This window comes from Muscardinus avellanarius, assembly GCF_963383645.1.
Source record: "Muscardinus avellanarius genome assembly, chromosome: 1".
Taxonomy (NCBI): Eukaryota; Metazoa; Chordata; class Mammalia; order Rodentia; family Gliridae; genus Muscardinus; species Muscardinus avellanarius.
In genome coordinates, this window is record NC_137786.1 from 130898530 (window position 1) to 130917825 (window position 19296).

The 19296-nt window shown below is 52.0% G+C and overlaps 1 protein-coding gene across 1 annotated transcript in view; it reads left to right on the forward strand.

The window, feature by feature from the left end:
• ST14 (ST14 transmembrane serine protease matriptase) overlaps positions 1-18444 on the forward strand; it is a gene marked incomplete at both ends in the record, with an annotated part of 49450 nt that extends 31006 nt beyond the window's left edge. The window contains 15 exons of the mRNA XM_080711789.1: positions 440-597; positions 780-815; positions 1080-1320; positions 3257-3396; positions 3654-3751; positions 5136-5245; positions 5322-5452; positions 8156-8260; positions 8610-8720; positions 8805-8918; positions 9253-9375; positions 10506-10692; positions 15682-15956; positions 18068-18204; positions 18283-18444. Of these exons, the coding sequence (XP_080567915.1) occupies positions 440-597; positions 780-815; positions 1080-1320; positions 3257-3396; positions 3654-3751; positions 5136-5245; positions 5322-5452; positions 8156-8260; positions 8610-8720; positions 8805-8918; positions 9253-9375; positions 10506-10692; positions 15682-15956; positions 18068-18204; positions 18283-18444 (2128 nt within the window). The remainder of the gene's footprint in view (positions 1-439; positions 598-779; positions 816-1079; positions 1321-3256; positions 3397-3653; positions 3752-5135; positions 5246-5321; positions 5453-8155; positions 8261-8609; positions 8721-8804; positions 8919-9252; positions 9376-10505; positions 10693-15681; positions 15957-18067; positions 18205-18282) is intronic.
• Between the last annotated feature and the right edge of the window lie 852 nt (positions 18445-19296).

A 19296-nucleotide genomic window follows, 5' to 3' on the forward strand; every position in this document is an offset into this window, starting at 1 on the left:
TGGGACTGCAGGTGTGAGCCAGTGTATCCAGGCCTCAAAGTACTTTTACTTATTCAGGTGACAGCTCAGAAATGCTGGAGGTCAAGTGACATCTCATGCCCCTTCCCAGATCAGCAAGTAGACCTAAGAGGGTGGCCTGTGCGGCCAAGCTAGTGGCCAGACACCAATCCACATTCCCTCCTCCCCCACTCCTAAACTTGAGCTGGGCCCAGGATCTGACTGTCTGGGAGTGAGATGGACAGCCTAGGGGCAGGAGCAGCGTCCCTTGGTATGAGATCACAAGATGGGTGGGCACCCAGGAGAGTTGGAACCGGGACTCATCATGCACTGAGGTCTCCCAGAGGCCCTTTGGGTGCTCTCCTACCCTGGTGCTCTGGGAGAATGAGGGTCTCTAGGACCTCCCCCTCAACTCGCCTCATGCCTGACCCTCTCTGCACAGTGAGGGCAGCGTCATCGCCTACTACTGGTCGGAGTTCAGCATCCCGCAGTACCTGGTGGAGGATGCAGAGCGCGCCATGGCGGAGGAGCGGGTGGTCATGTTGCCTCCCCGGGCTCGGGCAATGAGCTCCTTCGTGGTGACCTCGGTGGTGGCCTTCCGTGAGTCCAGGCCGGACCAGGGGCGGGAGTGTGAAAGCCAGCCTAAAGGGGAGCGGGATGGGGAGAGCCAACACTCCCAGGCCCCAGGGCACTCTGCTTGCTGGGCACCTCCCCCCAGGATAATAAGGAAGCAGGAATAAGGAAATAGATGGTATCAGTAAATATTCTTTCTTGGTTTTCAGCCTCTGACCCCAGAATAATACAGAGGAAACAGGACAGTGAGTATTGTGTACCTATCCCCAAAGGGGAGAAAAGGAGGAATATGGCAGAGGCCCCTTGAACCATGGGGTCCCCAGAATTCAGACAGTACTGACAGCCAGCATATCCCTCCTTTTCTCCCAGCCTCCTCGGAGACGCCCCTGCCCTGTCTCTCCTGGAAGTCCAGGAGTCAGGCCCGGGGAGCACCTGCTGGGTGTCGGGGTGGGTCAGTGGCACAGCGTTGCCCTGGCCCCACCCGCACCCTGCTCTTGTCCCCTGCACAGACAGCTGCAGTTTTGCCCTGCATGCTCGCGGCTCGGAGCCAACACGCTTCACCACACCTGGCTTCCCTGACAGCCCCTACCCAGCCTATGCTCGCTGCCACTGGACCCTGAGGGGCGACGCTGACTCGGTGCTGAGCCTCACCTTCCGCAGCTTCGATGTCGCCGCCTGCGACGACCAGGGCAGTGACCTGGTCCTGGTGTATGACACCCTGACCCCCGTGGAGCCCCATGCCTTGGTGCGGTGCGTGTCCTGGGGAGCAGGTGGGGCTGCTGGGGTCGGCCACCTGAAACGGTTGTACAGTAGGTTTAGGATTCAGTTTATGACTTTGGGCTACAGGCCATTGTAAACCTCCCAGGCAACAGAGAATAGCCATGCTGTGAGCGTCAGCACCGTCTCGGAGCCATTCTTAGCTTCGGTAAAGACGAGGAAAGCTTGCTGGTTCCTGAATGCCAAATCCAGTGCCAGCAGATGTGCTTCCTGAAACTGCCAGAGTGAAGGCACAGCCTGCTGGTAAAAGTGTAGGTTGTCAGCCAGGTGTGGTGGAGCATGCCTGGAATCCTAGTATTTGGGAAATGAGACAGGAGAATCACATGTTCGAAGCCAGCCTCAGCAACTCAGTGAGACTGACAGCAACTTTGGAAGACCCTATTTCTAAATAAAAAATAAAATAGGGCTGGGGGTGTAGCTCAGAGGTAGAATGTTCCTGGCTTCAATCCCCAGCACACACCACACACACACACAAACACAAACACACATACACACACAGAAACCCACAACACAACAGCAGCAACAACAACAAAATGTGATGGCACACACTTGAAATCCCAGGACTTGGGGAGGCTGAGACAGGAGGATCAGTCAAAACTAGCCTCAGGGCCAGGCGTGGTGGATCACGCTTGTAATCTCAGCATTCTGGAGGCTGAGACAAGAGGATCACAGTTCTAGGCCAGCCTCAGCTACTTAGTGAGGCCCTTTGCAACTTAGTGAGACCCTATTTCAAAGTAAAGAATGAAAAATAGGGCAGGGGGTGTAGCTCGGAGGTTGAATGTCCCTGGGTTCCATCCCCAGACCCACAAAAAACAAAACAAAACAAAGAACCTAGCCTCGGTATGTAAGCAAGGTCCTCAGCAACTTAGTGAGACCCTGGTTCAAAATAAAAAATAAAATAGGACTGGGTGGGGGAAGTGGATTAGAGGGAGAATGCTCTGGGTTTGAGTCCCCGTACCACAAGAAAGAAAGAAAGAAGGAAAGAAAGAGAGAGAGAGAAAGAAAGAAAGAAAGAAAGAAAGAAAGAAAGAAAGAGAAAGAAAGAAAGAAAAGAAAGAAAGAAAATGTAATTTTTATTATTGATCAGGTATTGAGGAGCCTACAGGTCAGGTGGTCACTGCAAGGACAGCTTGTAGAGCTCACCTGGGTCCAATCTTCAGCACCACAGGGCCTTGCATGTGTGTACACACACACACACACACACACACACACACACACACACCTTGGGTTTATTACCTCCTGTAAGCCTTGTCTCTGATGGCTGCCCAGTGCTGCTTTGTGTAGAGGCTGGATGGCATGGTCCTGGCACTGTGGGCTCTGGAGCTGGCATGCCTGAGTGAATTCCAGCCCCGCCACTTCTAACAGTAAAGTCTTGGGCAGGTTACTGACCCCCTCTCTCTTGATTTCCTTACCTCTGCATGGGGATAGTAGTGTCTGCATTGTAAGGTTGTTGTGAAGACTGTGAATTAGCAAATACAGTAGCTCCAAGGGGCTGGAGTGGGGCTGGGGTGGTAGAGCACTGTTCCAGCCTGTGCAAGGCCCTGGGTTCCATCCCAGCATCACAGAAGAACAAAGTACTGAGAACTATGCCTGGCATGTTGTTAGCAAGTGTTGTTGTTACTACTAATGTGAATATTTAACCCTTGGTTTACTTAATGACTCCCGTTAGGCACTTCTTGTTTCTGAGGCTTTGCTGTTTTCAATGAAGAGGAGCAGGTTAACTCCAAGTCCTATTCCATTACTGGCTGATTATGTGTAAGGACTTGGCTGAGGGTCTTTGGGACTCCACTCTTGGTCTTTCATGCATAGGTTAGGAATGGGGTCCTCGAGTCTCCTCTGCTCGGGAGCTCAGTGGGATATGTGAGGAGTCTGAGCTCTCTTTCCTAACTCCTGTCCCTCTGCCCTGCAGGCTGTGTGGCACCTACCCTCCCTCCTACAACCTGACCTTCCTCTCCTCCCAGAACGTCTTGCTTGTCGTGCTGATAACCAACACGGAGCGGCGACACCCTGGCTTTGAAGCCACTTTCTTTCAGCTGCCGAAGATGAGCAGTAAGTTAGGGCGGGGGTGGAGCAGAAAACACTCACAGGTTGCAGAGAAGGGGACGGACCTCAGAGGATGGTGGGAGTCCAGGAGGCCGCAGGTGCAACCCTGAGGCTGGTGAGCTGGGCCTGGTCAGCAGCGATAGGGGTTTCGAACCTGACTCACCTGGGGCACATCTGGAAGTCCAGCAAGCAGCTGGACACCTCGGGCTGCTCTCCTCCGAGGCAGAGTCCTTCCGCCCGCCTGTCTCATACTTTCCTTTCAGGCTGCGGAGGCTCCTTACGTGACACCCAAGGGATATTTAGCAGCCCCTACTACCCCGGCCACTACCCGCCCAACATCGACTGCACATGGGACATTGAGGTAGGAGCCAGTGTGTGTGTGTGTGTGTGCGCGTGCATGTGTGTGTGTGTGTGTGTGTGTGTGTGTGTCTGAGAGAGAGATAGATATCAATCGGTTCCAGGAGGGGGAAGATGAGCTCCTTCAGCAACCTGAAGAGGCAGGTCATTGAGGCGGGGATAGGATCATCACCGCAGTGTCAGGCACGCCCAGACCCAGAGATCCTGGTTCCTCCAGCAGTGACTGGCTGAGGGTCCTGGGGCCAGTTACTTACCTCTCTATGGCTTAGCCTACTCCAGGGGAGAGTGAGGATAAGGAAGCCTGGGTCTTAGGGTGCTGTCAGGCAAATTCTGAGAATGTGGGAAACACAGCAAAAACACTTGCTCCCTGGCAGCAAGACAAGAGTGTCGTGCCCACAGGTGCCTCCCACCATCAGACATCTGTCTCTTCTTCTTTAAAAATGTCAGGAGAGCCAGGTGTGGTGGCCCACCCTTGTAATCCCAGTACTTGGGAGGCGGAGACAGGAGGATCACACGGGTTCGAAGCCAGCCTCAGCTACTTAGTGAGGCTCTCAGCAACTTAGTGAGACCCTGTTTCCAAATAAAGTATAAAATAGGCCTGGGAGTATAGCCTGGAGGTAGAAAGCCTCTGGGTTCCACCCCCAGTACCAACAACAAGAACAAAACATAATAATAATCCCTAATACCAAAAAAAAAAAAAAGTTGGTAGAACTTTCTAGATTTCTTTAGCAATAGAGTTCAATAGTCTTCTCCCTTGTGGTTCAGCTTTCCATGGTTTCAAATGCCTGTGGTCAACCACGGTCTGAAAATTTTACATAGAAAACTCCAGAAATGAATAGTTGACAGGTTTTAAATTGTCCACGGTCTGAAAATTTTACATAGAAAACTCTAGAAATGAATAGTTGACAAGTTTTATTTTATTTTGTTTATTTATTTATTTTTTTGGTGGTACTGGGGTTCCTGGAAGCCCTTCTACCTCCGGGCTACACTCCCAGACCTATTTTTACATTTTTATTTGGAAACAGGGTCTCCTAAGCCAGCGAGGCTGGCTTCGAACCTGCGAGATCCTCCTGTCTCCGCCTCCCAAGTGGGGGATTACAAGTGTGCGCCACCACGCCCAGTGTAGTTGACAAGTTTTAAATTGCCCATTGTTTTGAGTAGCACAACAAAGTCTCATGCCGGCCTGTCCCATACTCTCAGTCCGTGAATCTTGCCTGTGTCTGAGCCAGGCAGGACCATGGGTCTAGGAACTTGAGCCCCTGGATAAGGCCCCTGTAGCATCTGTGTCTGCTCCACGCTGTCCCACACTTCCTTCGCCCTGGCTATGCAACATCCTTGGGTTCAGGATGGCAGGCGAGAAGCCAGAATCGAAAGCTTCTCCTCTCCAGGTGCCCAACAACCAGTACGTGAAGGTGCGCTTCAAACTCTTCTACATGGTGGAGCCCGACGTGCCGCTGGGCAGCTGCACCAAGGACTATGTGGAGGTCAATGGCGAGAGGTGAGGCCATGGCACTGGAGGGGGGGACCAGCCCGAGCGCCCTCGGCCTCTCCCTCACCTTGCGCCTCTCCTCCAGGTTCTGCGGGGAGCGGTCTCAGTTTGTCGTTACCAGCAATAGCAGCAAGATGACGGTTCGCCTGCACTCCGATCAGTCCTACACCGACACGGGGTTTCTGGCTGAATATCTCTCCTACGACTCCAGGGACCGTGAGTCAACATTGTTAGAGGGGGGCCTGGCGAGAGGGACTTGCCCAGGATGTAGTCTCTCCTGTGTCTTATCAGTACTGGGCCTTTCTGATTCTGAGATACTGGAGGAATGCAAGATATCTGTCACTCCAGTAGTTTTCCAAGAAAAAAATGTTATCTTTTTTGTTGTTGTATTTTTGGTACTAGGGATTGAACCCAGAGACATTCTACCTCCAAGCTATACCCCCAGCCATTTTTTTTTTTTTTTTTTTTTTTTTTTTGCGGGTCTGGGGATGGAACCCAGGGGCATTTGACCTCCGAGCTACATCCCCTGCCCAATTTTTTATTCTTTATTTTGAAACAGGGTCTCACTGAGTTGCAGAGGACCTCACTAAGTAGCTGAGGCTGTCCGCGAACTGCGATCCTCAGGTCTCAGCCTCCCAAATGCTGGGATTACAAGTGTGCGCCACCACGCCTGGCTCCCCAGCCATTTTTAAATTTGAAACAGGGCCTTGCTAAGTTGCTGAGGCTGGTTCGAACCTGATATCCTCCTGTCTAAGCCTCCCAAGTACTGGGATTACTTGCCCACCTGAAAAAAAGTCATTATTTTAATTAATTAATCTTTTGTAGTTCTGGGATTGAACCAGGGAGCATGCTACATTTGAGCTCTACCCCTAGCTCTATTTTATTTTTTATTTTGAAACAGGGTCTCACTAGGTTGATGAGAGTTACAGTACTTGCTGAGGCTGTCCTTGAACTTGCGATCCTCCTGTCTTAGCCTCCCAAGTGCTGGGATTACAGGCATGCACCGCTACACCTGGTTAAGAATTGTTATTTTAGATGTATGTGTTACTCATGGTGTGGTACTGGGTATTAAGCCTAGAGACATTCTATCTCCAAGCTACACCCCCACCTTATTTTTTATTCTGCATTCTGAAATGCGGAATCTGAAATCTGGAACTTTCCGCATGCTGACATGATACCACAAGTGGAAAATTTCTGACCACATGTGACAGATTACAACCAAATGCAGCGGCACCCAAATAGTGCATAGGTGTACATGAAATAGATCAATTTTATTTTAGACTTGGGTCCCATCCCCAGGGTATCTCATAAATATGTGTGAATATTCCAAAATCAAAAAATCTGAAATCCAGATTTTTGTTACTTTAATTCATTTTCGTACTTATCAACAAAAAAGATAACTTCTGGCCCCAAGCATTTCAGAAAAGGGATACTCAGTCAGTATTGTATATATGTGTCAACCAGTTGCTGGTCATACGGCCAACAGTATTTTTTACATGTTTCAAAATGATGCCATTTATCCTAAAAGTGCTAAGCAATGACAACCATATTATCAAAGTCACAAGTAGCTGAACCAAAGGGACAGATGGCCCCAGGAATTCAGGGGAGGAGTCTCTGAACAGTAAGGTGTGTGCCGGCCCTGGCCGTCAGCCTTTTGAAATAAATGCATCTAAAGCCATGTGTCATGGTGCACACTTGTAATCCCAGTACTTGGGAGGCTGAAACAGGAGGATTGCAGGTTCACAGCCAGCCTCAGCTACTTAGCGAGACCGTCAGCAACTTAGACCGTGTTTCAAAATACAAAATAAAAAGGCTGAGCATGGTGGCTCATGATTGTAATCCTAGTACTTGGGAGGCTGAGACAGGAGGCTCACAGGTTCATGGCCATCCTCAGAAACTTAGTGAGGCCTTCAGCAACTTAGTGAGACCCTGTTTCAAAACAAAAAGATAAAATAGGGCTGGGGATGTAGCTCAGAGGTAGAATGTCTCTGGGTTCAATCCCCAGTACCAAAAAGAAAAGAAAAAAAGAAAAAGGAATCCACATTGAAGTTCAAATTCAACTGCTCGAATTATCAAAACTATAACTGGATGAGCAAATACCTTTGATCTGAAAACACACTTATGATCCAAGTGTTTGTTTGCAGGGACGGTGACAACAGCCTCTTGGTTACTTTGTCCTTGGTCTTATGACCCTGTTGTCAGACGCCTTCCAGTTTCAGAAACATTAAAATGTGGAAGGTTAGCTGGGTGTGGTGGCGCACGCTTGTAAGCCGAACATTTGGGAGGCTGAGACAGGAGGATCGTGGTTCGCGGACAGCCTCAGCTGCTTACTGCTTAGCTACTTAGGCCCTTTGCAACCTAGTGAGACCCTGTTTCAAAATAAAGAGTAAAAATAGGGCTGGGGGTGTAGCTCAGAGGTAAAATGCCCCTGGGGTTCCATCCCCAGTACTGAAAAAAAGAAAGAAAGAAAGAAAGAAAGAAAGAAAGAAAGAAAGAAAGAAAGAAAGAAAGGTGGAAGGTTTTCTAGCATAAAGGAAAGATGTGCTGTTGGTTTACAGTTGGCCAGGACGTGTGTGTCATGGAACTGCTGAGCTACCATGGCCTCCTGTCACAGGCAGGGAGCCTGGCTCTCAGAGGCATCGGACACAGGGCAGCAGAAGGACTGTATCAGCGGCCTGTTTCTCTGTACCTGGAGCTCCTGGGCTTTAGTCATCCGTGCTCAGGAGGCCCGGCCAGCCTCCCTTGCATGGGCTGCTATTGTAGGAATCCCCTTTGCTGCAGTTTGATGGCCTGGGCCACCCCTTCCCTGGGCCTCAGCATTCCTCCGTGTTTGTGGCTGGATCCCTGTGTGTCTGCCAGGGTGACTGGGAGGAAGGGAGGGAGGAACTACAGCCCTCAGCTCTGCCCTGCACCCTGCAGCATGTCCGGGGATGTTCACCTGCAATACGGGGCGATGCATCCAGAACAATTTGCGCTGTGATGGCTGGGCCGACTGCACCGACTACAGCGACGAAGTCCGTTGCCGTGAGTGGCGCAGAGAGATGCCCCCCTGCCTCCTCCCCATGCCCCACGCGCCCCCCAGCTGCCCCTCGTGGCAGGAAGGCTCAAGGTGGCCAGAGTTCATTCTCACCCTCGCCCCCTCCCCGCCCATGCAGAGACGGAGGGCCCCTTCCTCTCCTTCTGCCATTTGGAAACCTCTGCTTGTGTTGAGTGGGCAGCAGGGTGTTGAGGAGTGCTGAGGCAGCTCCAGGCCAGCTCTCCAGATGAGAGAGCGTCCCCTGGCTGCTCGCACTGCGCAGGCTTCCCCGGGGAATTCCTGAGTGAATTCGCTGGAAGCCGGGGGTCCCAGCTGAGCCGCCCCTCCTTTCTCCAGAATGCAACGCCACCCACCAATTTAAATGTGACAACAAGTTCTGCAAGCCCTTGTTCTGGGTCTGTGACAATGTCAACGACTGCGGGGACAACAGCGACGAGCGCGGGTGCAGTGAGTGCCGGGGTGGTGGCTGTCCGGCGTCCCTGCGGCTGCCCGGGCAGGGAGCGCGGGTCCTGAAGGCCTGTGCTCCCGCAGGTTGTCCAACTGGGAACTTCAAGTGTACCAATGGGAAGTGCCTCCCAGGAAGCCAGCAGTGCGACGGGAAGGACAACTGTGGGGACGGGTCCGATGAGGCCTCGTGTGACAGTGGTGAGCCCTGGCCCTGGGGGTGGGGGGTCCATGGGGATGGGTTTCTCTGAGAGGTGTTGCAGCCTCAGGAGGCACCGGGTGCACGCTCACATGCAGCGTACCCCGAGTTTAATGAACACAGACCTGCTGTGTGGGGAGTGTGACGAGAAGCGTGTCGGTCGGGGGGATCTTCCAGAGGGTGAGCTGAGAGGATGGTGGGCACACGCATGGCGGCTGGGCAGGTCTGTGGTGCGTGGATTGTGGCCTGCCACCCAGGGCTTTCTGTCCCTGGCTCTGGCTTCTGGCCATATACTACAGGGGAAGTGATGCCCATCTCTGTGTCCTCCTTGATCAGTGAGCGTCGTCACTTGCACTGAACACACCTATCGCTGTAAAAATGGGCTCTGCGTGAACAAGGGCAACCCCGAGTGTGACGGGACTAAGGACTGCAGCGACGGCTCCGACGAGAAGGACTGTGGTGAGCGGGCTGCTGTGTGCGGTCAGGCAGGGTGTGCATGTGGCGGGCGCACCCAGAGGGAGAGATCCCGCTGGCCCCTCACTCACCCAGGTCTGTGCCTGGGTAAGAGGGCACACCTCCCTGGAGGGAAGGATGACTTGGCCCGTTAGCACAAAGATGCTGCTCCCTGGTCTAGCTCTGGCGCTGGAGGACAGCCAGGCAGCCGGCACCTCTGCCTCTGCACGCAGCTGGGGAGCAGCCGAGGTGCTGGCTGGTCTGCTCTGTAGGCGCAGCCACTGGTGGGTGCCTGGACATCAGGCAGTTTTACCCTCGCCCACCCGCATTTTAACGTGCAGCCTGTGTGTCTCAGAAGGACGGGCAGTGGGTACCATGTGGGTACCTTCATGTTGCCCTTCCCTCTGAGAGCTGTGCCTTGCAGATGAACAAGGAAATCTAGGCTCAAATCAAATCTAAGCAAACCAGCGGGGTCCAGAGGGTCCTAGGGCATTTGTGCAGGATTGGGGGCAGGGAGGAACAGGTGGGAGTCAGAGGGTCTATGAAGCTTGAAGATACTTCTAGAGGGCCCCTTGCATCCCCGTTCCAGCACTGCTGTGCCTGTGCATGTCTCTGGAGTCTCCCTGTGCCCATTAATGCCCCTGGGGGGGGTCTCCCTGTACCCATGCATATCCCTGGGGACCTCCTTGTGCCTGTACATGCCCCAGGGGGTCTCCCTGTGCCCTCTAATGTCCCTGGGGGGTCTCTCTGTTCCCATTCATATTCCTGGAGAATTGCCTGTTCCCATTAATGCCCCTGGGGGCCTCCCTGTGCGCGTGTATGTCCCTGGATGTCTCCATGTGCCCATGCATGCCCCTGGGGGTCTCTCTGTGCCCGTTCATGCCCCTGGGGGTCTCCATGTGCCCGTGCATGCCCCTGGGGGTCTCCGTGTGCCCATGCATGCCCCTGAGGGTCTCCCTGTGCCCGTTCATGCCCCTGGGGGTCTCCATGTGCCCATGCATGCCCCTGAGGGTCTTCCTGTGCCCGTGAATGCCCCTGGGGGGGGTCTCCCCATGCCCCTGGGGGCCTCCCCATGCCCCTGGGGGCAGCACGGCTCCACTTGACTCACTGTTCTCTGTTTCTCTGCCCCTCTCCAGACTGTGGACTGCGGTCATTCAGCAAGCAGGCCCGGGTGGTTGGGGGCACAAACGCAGACACGGGCGAGTGGCCCTGGCAAGTGAGCCTCCACAGCCAGGGCCAGGGCCATGTGTGCGGGGCTTCACTCATCTCCTCCAGCTGGCTGGTCTCCGCGGCCCACTGCTTTATAGACGAAAAAGATTTCAAGTAGGTGTCTGGGGTGCCAGAGAGGGTGGCACCAGGGCAGGATGAGGGAGGGGTGGCAGGGCTTAATCCTGGGACAGGGCTTAATAGCAGTGCTAATGCAAACTCACTTTTGTCGGAGCTCACTCTCAGTCAGGCACTCTGTGTCCCGCCCTACCAAGCTAGGCAGGTCTGAGTGTATCCCCACTTTATAGACTCAGCGAGTGGAGGGCATTTCTCAGTTTATACAACTATGTGGCAGAGCCAGAGCCCAGCCCAGGTGTGTGCTTCCAAAGCCTGCTTGGTTAGTGTCTGCGCCGCCCGGTGCCCTGGGATTGGTGAAAGATGCGCCTTGGATTTGCGTTCCAGCTGGGCTTGCTGGTGACTGTGGGCGAGTTATGGGAACTTCCCGGGCCTGGGCTATTTTGTTGATGATGTGATGCCGGTAGTCCTCACCCTCAGAGGTGTGAGATCTAAATATGATATAGTACTTGGGACACTTAGTGCTCCTCTGGCACATAGTAGATGCAGGCCTGGAAGGAGGGGTCACAGTGGCATCCCAGGACTGGATAGACAGGCGCCAGGGTCCAGGAGGCCTGAGAATTAGCAGGTGTCTGGATGTGGGGATGGGGTTAGTTGTGTCTGAGCTTCTGGACTGTGCAGGCCATTGACCATAGGAAGGAGTCTAAGGGGACAGCTCGTCCTGAAGAAGCAGGCACTGGGAGTGGGTCTTCCAGGAGATCCCGACCGTGGAAGGAATGCACCTTCCAGCTGTCTGTTCTGTAGTAGGCCTCTCAGGGCAGCAACCCAGGCTGCCAGGAACACCCATTTGCAGAAAAGAAATGGGGCCCACACAGGAAGGAGGCCAAGGCACAAATGTTGGGCAGGCCAGACTGGTAACTCATGGCTAGACTCATAGAGGGAGTGGAGAGGATCCTTTGTCCCCAGGCCTCCCTGGGCTGTTGACCTGCAGCCTCGTCCAGCCCAAGCCTGTGTCCTCTTTCTCATTTTGTCTCTTAACTCCAACCTGGGCAGGAAGGATTCTACCTCCCTTTCTGAGGTTATATGATGTTACTTAAGATTTTTTTTTTATTTCAGTACTGGGGATGGAGCCAAGGGCCATTCTGCCTCCGAGCTATACCCCCAGCCTTATTTTTTTATTCTTTATTTTGAAACAGGTTCTCACTGAGTTGCAAAGGGCCTCACTAAGTAGCTGAGGCTGTCCACGAACTGCGATCCTCCTGTCTCAGCCTCCCAAATGCTGGGATTACAAGTGGGTGCCCTTTGCACTGACACCCTTTGCAACTCAGTGAGATCTTGTTTCAAAATAAAGAATAAAAAAAAAAAAAAAAAAAAAAAAAAACAGGACTGCAGGTATAGCTCAGAGGTAGAATGCCCCTGGGTTCCATCCCCAGTACCGAAAAAAAAAAAATTTTTGGTACTGGAGATTTAACCCGAGCTATGATTCCATCCTTATTTTATTTTTTATTTTAAAACAGGATCTCAAGATGGGTATGGTGACACGTTTGTAATCCCAGTATTTGGGAGGCTGAGACAGGAGGATCGCAATTCGTGGACAGCCTCAGCTACTTAGTGAGGCCCTCTGCAACTCAGTGAGACCCTATTTCAAAATAAAGAATATTAAAAAAAAAAACAGGGCTAGAGACTAGGGGTGTAGTTTAGAAGTAGAATGCCCCTGGATTCCATCCCCAGTACCACAAAAAAACAAAAAAATAGGATCTCACTAACTTGCAGAGAACTTTGCTAAGTTGCTGAGGCTGGCTTTGAACATGCAATTCTCCTGTCTCAGCCTCCCAAATACTGGAATTATAGGCATGTGCCACCGTGCTTGACTTATATAAACTTTTATTGGGGGGGCAGTACTGGGGATTGAACCCAGGGGCATTCTACCTTCGAGTTACACCCTCAGCCCTAATTTTTTTTATTCTTTATTTTGAAATAAGAGTCTCACTAAGTTGCAGATGGCTTCATTAAATAGCTGAGGCTGGCTACAAACCAGTGATCCTCCTGTCTCAGCATTCCCAAGTATTGGGATTAAAAGTATGTATCTTATATAACCTTTATATAAACTTTTAATTTCAAAACACAGACAAGAGCCAGGCATGGTGGCGCACGCTTATAATCCCTGCGCTTGGGAGGCTGAGACAGGAGGATCGTGCAGGTTCAAAGCCAGCCTCAGCTACTGAGTGAGGCTCTCAGCAACTTAGTGAGGCCCTGTTTCCAAAAAAAGTATAAATAGGTCTGGGAGTATAGCCCGGAGGTAGAAAAGCCCCTGGGTTCCACCCCCAATATCCCCCCTCCCACAAAAACCACAGACAAGCCAGGTATGATGGCACTTGCCTATAATCCCAGTACTTGGGAGGCTGAAATAGGAGGATCACAGGTTTAAGGTCAGCCTTGGTATGGTAGTGAGACCTTCAACAACTTAATGAGACCCTGTTTCAAAAACAAATAGCAAAAAGGGCTTTTTACACGATCCTTGCCCCAGATCTAAAATCAGCCATTTCACCCAGAGCTCTGGCTTCTCGTCAAGGGGAAGGGCATTTGGAACCCAAGTCCTGGGCACTGTTAGGGATGCCACTACTCTCGGGCCAGTTTTTTAAAATCACGAGGTTTTTACTGAAACTTAGGTTCACCTTCCATTTTTGGGTCTTCCCTTTCCTCCACGGGAAGCTGGCTCCTGCCACATCCACATCACCCGGTCTTTGCTGTCTTTGAGTATACAAACACGTCAGAAGGCCACACCTACTCCACTGCCAACAGCCAGCCTTGAAGATGAAACTCAAAATGTCTCAACTCATTTTAGTTTTAGAAGATAAACCAGTGTGTTAAAAAATGGTTTGGATGGATGTGTGTGTGTGTTCCTTCTGTGAAAGGTTAGATTTCTTTTTTTTCTTTTTTGCAGTACTGGGGATTGAACCAAGGGCCTCCCACATGCTAGGCAAGTTCTCTACCACTGAGCTACATCCCTAGCCCTTTCATTTCTTATTTTGAAGCAGGATATCACTAAGTTGCTTCGCTTGGTCTTGAACTTGCTGTACTCCATACACCTAGCGAAGATGTGTGTGTGTGTGTGTGTGTGTGTGTGTGTGTGTGTGTGTGTGTGTGTAACTAGGGATTGAACCCAAGGGGCATTCCACCTCTGAGTTATATCCCTAAATTTATTTTATTTTTTATTTTTTTATTTTTTATTTTTTTAATTTTTGGTGGTACTGGGGATGGAACTCAGGGGCCTTCTACCTCTGGGCTACACTCCCAGACCTATTTATATTTTATTTGGAAACAGATCTCTTAAACCAGCTGAAGCTGGCTTCGAACCTGCGTGATCCTCCTGTCTCAGCCTCCCAAGCGCCGGGATTACAGGCATGCGCCACCACGCCCGGCTCCTATTTTTTATTTTGAAACAGGGTCTCACAGGTTGTGGAGGGCCTAACTTGCTGAGGCTGGCCATGAATCTGTGATCCTCCTGTCCCAGCTTTCCAATTGCTGGGATTACAAACACCAAGCTCTAAGACTTTTTTTTTTTTTTTTTTTTTTTTTGCATGCACCACCACACCTGGCTTCTAAGATGTATTTTTTGATGATCACATATATTAGTCAGCATTTTCATAGATATAATCTAAAAGATCACACTATACAATGCAGAGGAAGATTTATTTGCTCATAGTTTTTTTTTTTTTTTTGGTGGTACTGGGGTTCTTGGAAACCCTTTTACCTCCGGACTACACTCCCAGACACCTATATTTTTATTTGGAAACAGGGTCTCTTAAGCCAGCGCTTCACCTGCGCAATCCTCCTGTCTCTGCCTCCCAAGCGCGAGGATTACAAACGTGCGCCACCACGCCTGGCTTGCTCATAGTTTTGAGGTTCAGTCCACATGAAGCCAGGGGCCTTGGGTCTCAGGGCATGGCAGCAGTGGGAGGCGGAGAGAAGGAGAGTGCAGGGGCTGTGAGTCATGGAGGCCAGAAGCAAGAGGGTGAGGAGGGGAGAAGGAATCACAATATAATCCCAAGGCTGCACCCCCAGGGACCCACCTTCTCCATCCACACCCTACAAGCAGAGTCCACCACCCAAATGAACCCATCCTGCTGCTGGGATTACAACCCTCATGACTCCAAACACCAACTTATGAGCTCTTCAAGGGGCCATTCTATGTCTAACTAAAACATCGGATTACAAATATATTAAAAGAGGGAATCAGCCGGGCATGGTGGTGCACACTTGTAATCCCAGCATTGGGGAGGCTGAGACCAGAGGATTGCGGTTCGCGGACAGCCTCTGCTACTACTTAATGAGGCCCTTTGCAACTCAGTGAGACCCTGTTTCAAAATAAAGACTAAAAAATAGGGCTGGGGCCGGGCGTGGTGGCGCAGGCTTGTAATCCCCACGCTTGGGAGGCGGAGACAGGAGGATCAAGCAGGTTCGAAGCCAGTCGCGCTGGCTTAAGAGACCCTGTTTCCAAATAAAATGTATAAAATAGGTCTGGTAGTGTAGCCCGGAGGTAGAAGGGCTTCCAGGAACCCCAGTACCACCACCAAAAAAAAAAAAAGGGCTAGGGGTGTAGCTCAGAGGTAGAATGCCCCTGGGCTTCATCCCCAGTAGCTCAATAAAGAAAGAAAGAAAGAAAAGAAAGAAAGAAAGAAAGAAAGAAAGAAAGAAAGAAAGGATGATCAGGCTTGGTGTGGTGCATGCCTGTCATCCCAGCAACTTGGAGGCTGATGTAGTTTAGTGGTTAGAGCGCTCCTGGGTCCAATCCCCAGGGGTTCAGTATTGTCTCAGGAGGTGCTTAGTAAAGTTTCAGTTTTAGGATCAAGCCCAAGTAAGGGCCGCTCTCCTGTCACCGGCTCCTCAGCAGCTGCTGATGGCTTTGTCTATGGACTCAGCCTTCTGGGGAGCTGTGTGGTACCTGTGTGCACACACCCACGCGTGTGCCTGCACAGCTTCATGCTGGCACAATCTCATGGCCACTCCCCCTCCTCTGGCCCCTCCCAGGTACTCAGACCCCAAGATGTGGACTGCCTACCTGGGCCTGCACGACCAGAGCAAGCGCACCGCCTCCGGGGTGCAGGAGCATGCGCTCAAGCGCGTCATCACCCACCCCTCCTTCAACGACTTCACCTTCGACTACGACATCGCGCTGCTGGAGCTGCAGGAGCCCGCCGAGTTCAGCACGGTGGTGCGGCCCATCTGCCTGCCCGACACCTCTCACGTCTTCCCTGCCGGGAAGGCCATCTGGGTCACAGGCTGGGGACACACCCAGGAGGGAGGTGAGCTGCAAGCTGGACAGGGGACCTGCTGGGAGCCTCCGGCCTTTCTCTAAGGCCCGTGTGCTTTCATTTGCATCTTTTGGGTATCTAGCCTTTCTCTGCTGGTTTCTGGGCTGCTGGATATCCAGGGTGGAATGGAGGTTTCTAGTGAAAAAAAAAAAAAAAAAAAAAGAGTATGGGATTTGTAGGCTGGGCTGGGATTGAAGGCCTGGCTTTGCCACTTCACTACCTGTGATCCTCCAATGATCCTGTCTTCTCAGCCTCCCCTGTGCCAGCAAGCCCAGCATCACCATGTCCTTTTGCAAATAAAGAGCCAGGTCAGAGTTTAAGCAACTTGTCCAAGGTCACTGAGGCCAGCCTCAGCAACTTAGTGAGACCCTGTTTTAAGATAAAAGATAAAATAGGGCTGGAGGTATAGCTCAGAGGTAGAATGACCCTGGGCTCAATCCTCAGTACCCAAAAAGAAAGAGAGAAAAGTGATGGTGCTTAATGGAGTGAGGAGATGGGTGCACTTCGTGATTTGGCCATGAGCACTGTCTGTGACTCGGTCCATCGTTGGAATGAGCTGCCTGACCCTTCTGTACCACTTGTGGGAGAAAGGCTGTTCACTGGCTAATGTTAGATTAAGAAATGCATTATAAATGGGGCATGTTGGTGCACGCTTAAAATCCCTGAACTTGGCCGGGCGTGGTGATGCACACTGTAATCCCAGCATTTGGGAGGCTGAGACAGGGGGATCACGGTTTGAGGACAGCCTCGGCTACTTAGTGAGGTCCTTTGCAACTCAGTGAGACCCTATTTCAAAATAAAGAATAAAAAAATAGGGCTGGCTCCCGGCGTGGTGGCACACGCTTGTAATCCCCACGCTTGGGAGGCGGAGACAGGAGGATCGCGCAGGTTCGAAGCCAGCCGCGCTGGCGTAAGAGACCCTGTTTCAAAAATATAAAATAGGTCTGGGAGTGTAGCCCGGAGGTAGAAGGGCTTCTAAGAAGCCCAGCACCACCAAAAAAAAAAAAAAAAAAAAAAAAGAAAGAAAAAAAAAGAAAATAGGGCTGGGGATGTAGCTTGGAGGTAGAATGCCCCTGGGTTCCATCCCTAGTACCTCAAAAAAAAAAAAAAAAAAAATCCCTGTACTTGGGAGGCTGAGACTGGAGGCCTATAGGTTCAGTGATTTAGCAAGACTCTTAGTAACCAAAGGGCTGGGGGCATAGCTTGGAGGCAGAATGCTCTTGTGCCCTTGAGTTCAATCCCCAGCACCACACACACACACACACACACACACACACACACACACACAACTATAATATTAGTATACCACATTACTAAAAAAATGTAACATGAGCCGGGCGTGGTGGCGCACGCTTGTAATCCCCGCACTTGGGAGGCTGAGATAGGAGGACCGCACAGGTTTAAAGCCAGCCTCAGCTACTTAGGCTTTCAGCAACTTAGTGAGACCCTGTTTCCAAATAAAAAATATATATAAAAAAAAGGGTCTGGGAGTATAGTCCGGAGGTAGAAAGCCTCTAGGTTCCACCCCCAGTACCACCCAAAATAAAAAAAAAGTAACATGTACTGAGTACAAAGTAAAATCCCAGTTTACAGCCACAATGCCCTGACAAAACCACGGTGGGTGTGGGGACACATCCGGTCTTCCTGCCTTCCTCACACCTATAGTTTGGTGATGATTCTGTCCGCATGTCATCTGACACATCTTCAACCTGACAGGTCTTGAGCGAGCTCAGTGAGCTGCTTAGTTTTTTTTTTTTCCAGTACTGGGGGTGGAACCCAGAGGCATTCTTACTCGGAGCTACATTCTCAGCCCTATTTTTTATTCTTTATTTTGAAACAGGGTCTCACTAAGTTGGGAGGGCCTCACTAAGTAGCTGAGGCTGGCCAGGAACCTGCGATCCTCCTGTCTCAGTTTCCCAAGTACTGGGATTACAAGCGTGCGCCACCACGCCCGCCCGAGCTCTCTGGCTCTTAATACCCCATGGGCACGGGCCACCGGCTACTTAGCCTTGCTGGGAGCAGTGAGCTTGTGCTCCCTCGCCCCCGAGCAGGGCTCCTCAGGAGCTGCCTGCCGCAGTCAGCCTGTCCTGCTTGCCCTCCAGGCTCCGGGTCGCTGATCCTGCAGAAGGGTGAGATTCGGATCATCAACCAGACGACCTGCGAGGAGCTGATGCCGCAGCAGATCACCCCGCGCATGATGTGCGTGGGCTTCCTCAGCGGGGGCGTGGACGCCTGCCAGGTGTGTAGCTGCCCGGGATGCGGAGGGCGGGGCCTGGGGGGGGCAAGGTCCTCACGCACCGGGCTTCTCTCTGCTCAGGGTGACTCCGGAGGCCCCTTGTCCAGTGTGGAGGACAACGGGCGAGTCTTCCAGGCAGGCGTGGTGAGCTGGGGTGAAGGCTGTGCTCAGAGGAACAAGCCAGGCGTGTACACCAGGCTCCCTGTATTTCGAGACTGGATCAAAGAACAGACTGGGGTGTAGAGCCCGGGACGCCCACCAGCCACCCCAACTGGAAGGCCCGCGAGCTGCGACGTTCGGGTTTTGCCTCCTCCCCCAGAACCCAGACTGTGAATGTGTCCTCAGGAATCTGCCGGGAGAATCTCTGGCCTCCCGCAGCCTCCAAAGTGGGGCTGAGGCGGGGAGGGGAGGCCTCTGCAGCGCCCCAGGCCGAGGCGGGCAAAGCCTGGAGACAGCTCCCTCGGCCAGGGGGCGGAGGCTTCTGCCTGCAGACCTGCTTCCTGGATCCCTAAGCAGCAGCTCTCCCGCAGCTTCTGGGACCTCAGTGGAGGTAGCCGGGACTGCAAACTCAGGACTGTGGGGTCCTAAGGTCACACTCTTCAGGAAGGACAAGCCCGAAGGACCCTGGAAAACTGATGAGTTTAAGATTGTTTTACCAGCTCCCAGGGTGGGCTTCAGTGTATGTATTTGTGTGTATGAGTAAAACATTTTATTTCTTTTTAGATAATTTCCCTCCTTACTGGAGAGTTGACAGGCTCTCCCTCCTAGCTTCATCTGCAAGAAACCAGTCTTAAATTCCCCTGAGAGCGGCCCTGGTGTCAGGTTGACTGGGAGTGGCACTGCCCTGGTGCCTGTTTCCTGCTTACCTTAAGCTCTTGAGAAGATGCTGGCCCGGGTCCAATCTAGGGGTAGGTGGTGAGTGGGGGAAGGAGCTTTTCCATAGGGGGTGGGGAGGAGGCGTGGCCCATACATTCAACAAGGACACGACCACAGGAACAGTGTGTTCACGCGCAAGTGTGTGTACACACACAAGGGTGTGCATGAGCTGCTGGCAGTCTGGCATGGGCCTTGGAGGAATGCCTTGCTTAAGGTTGC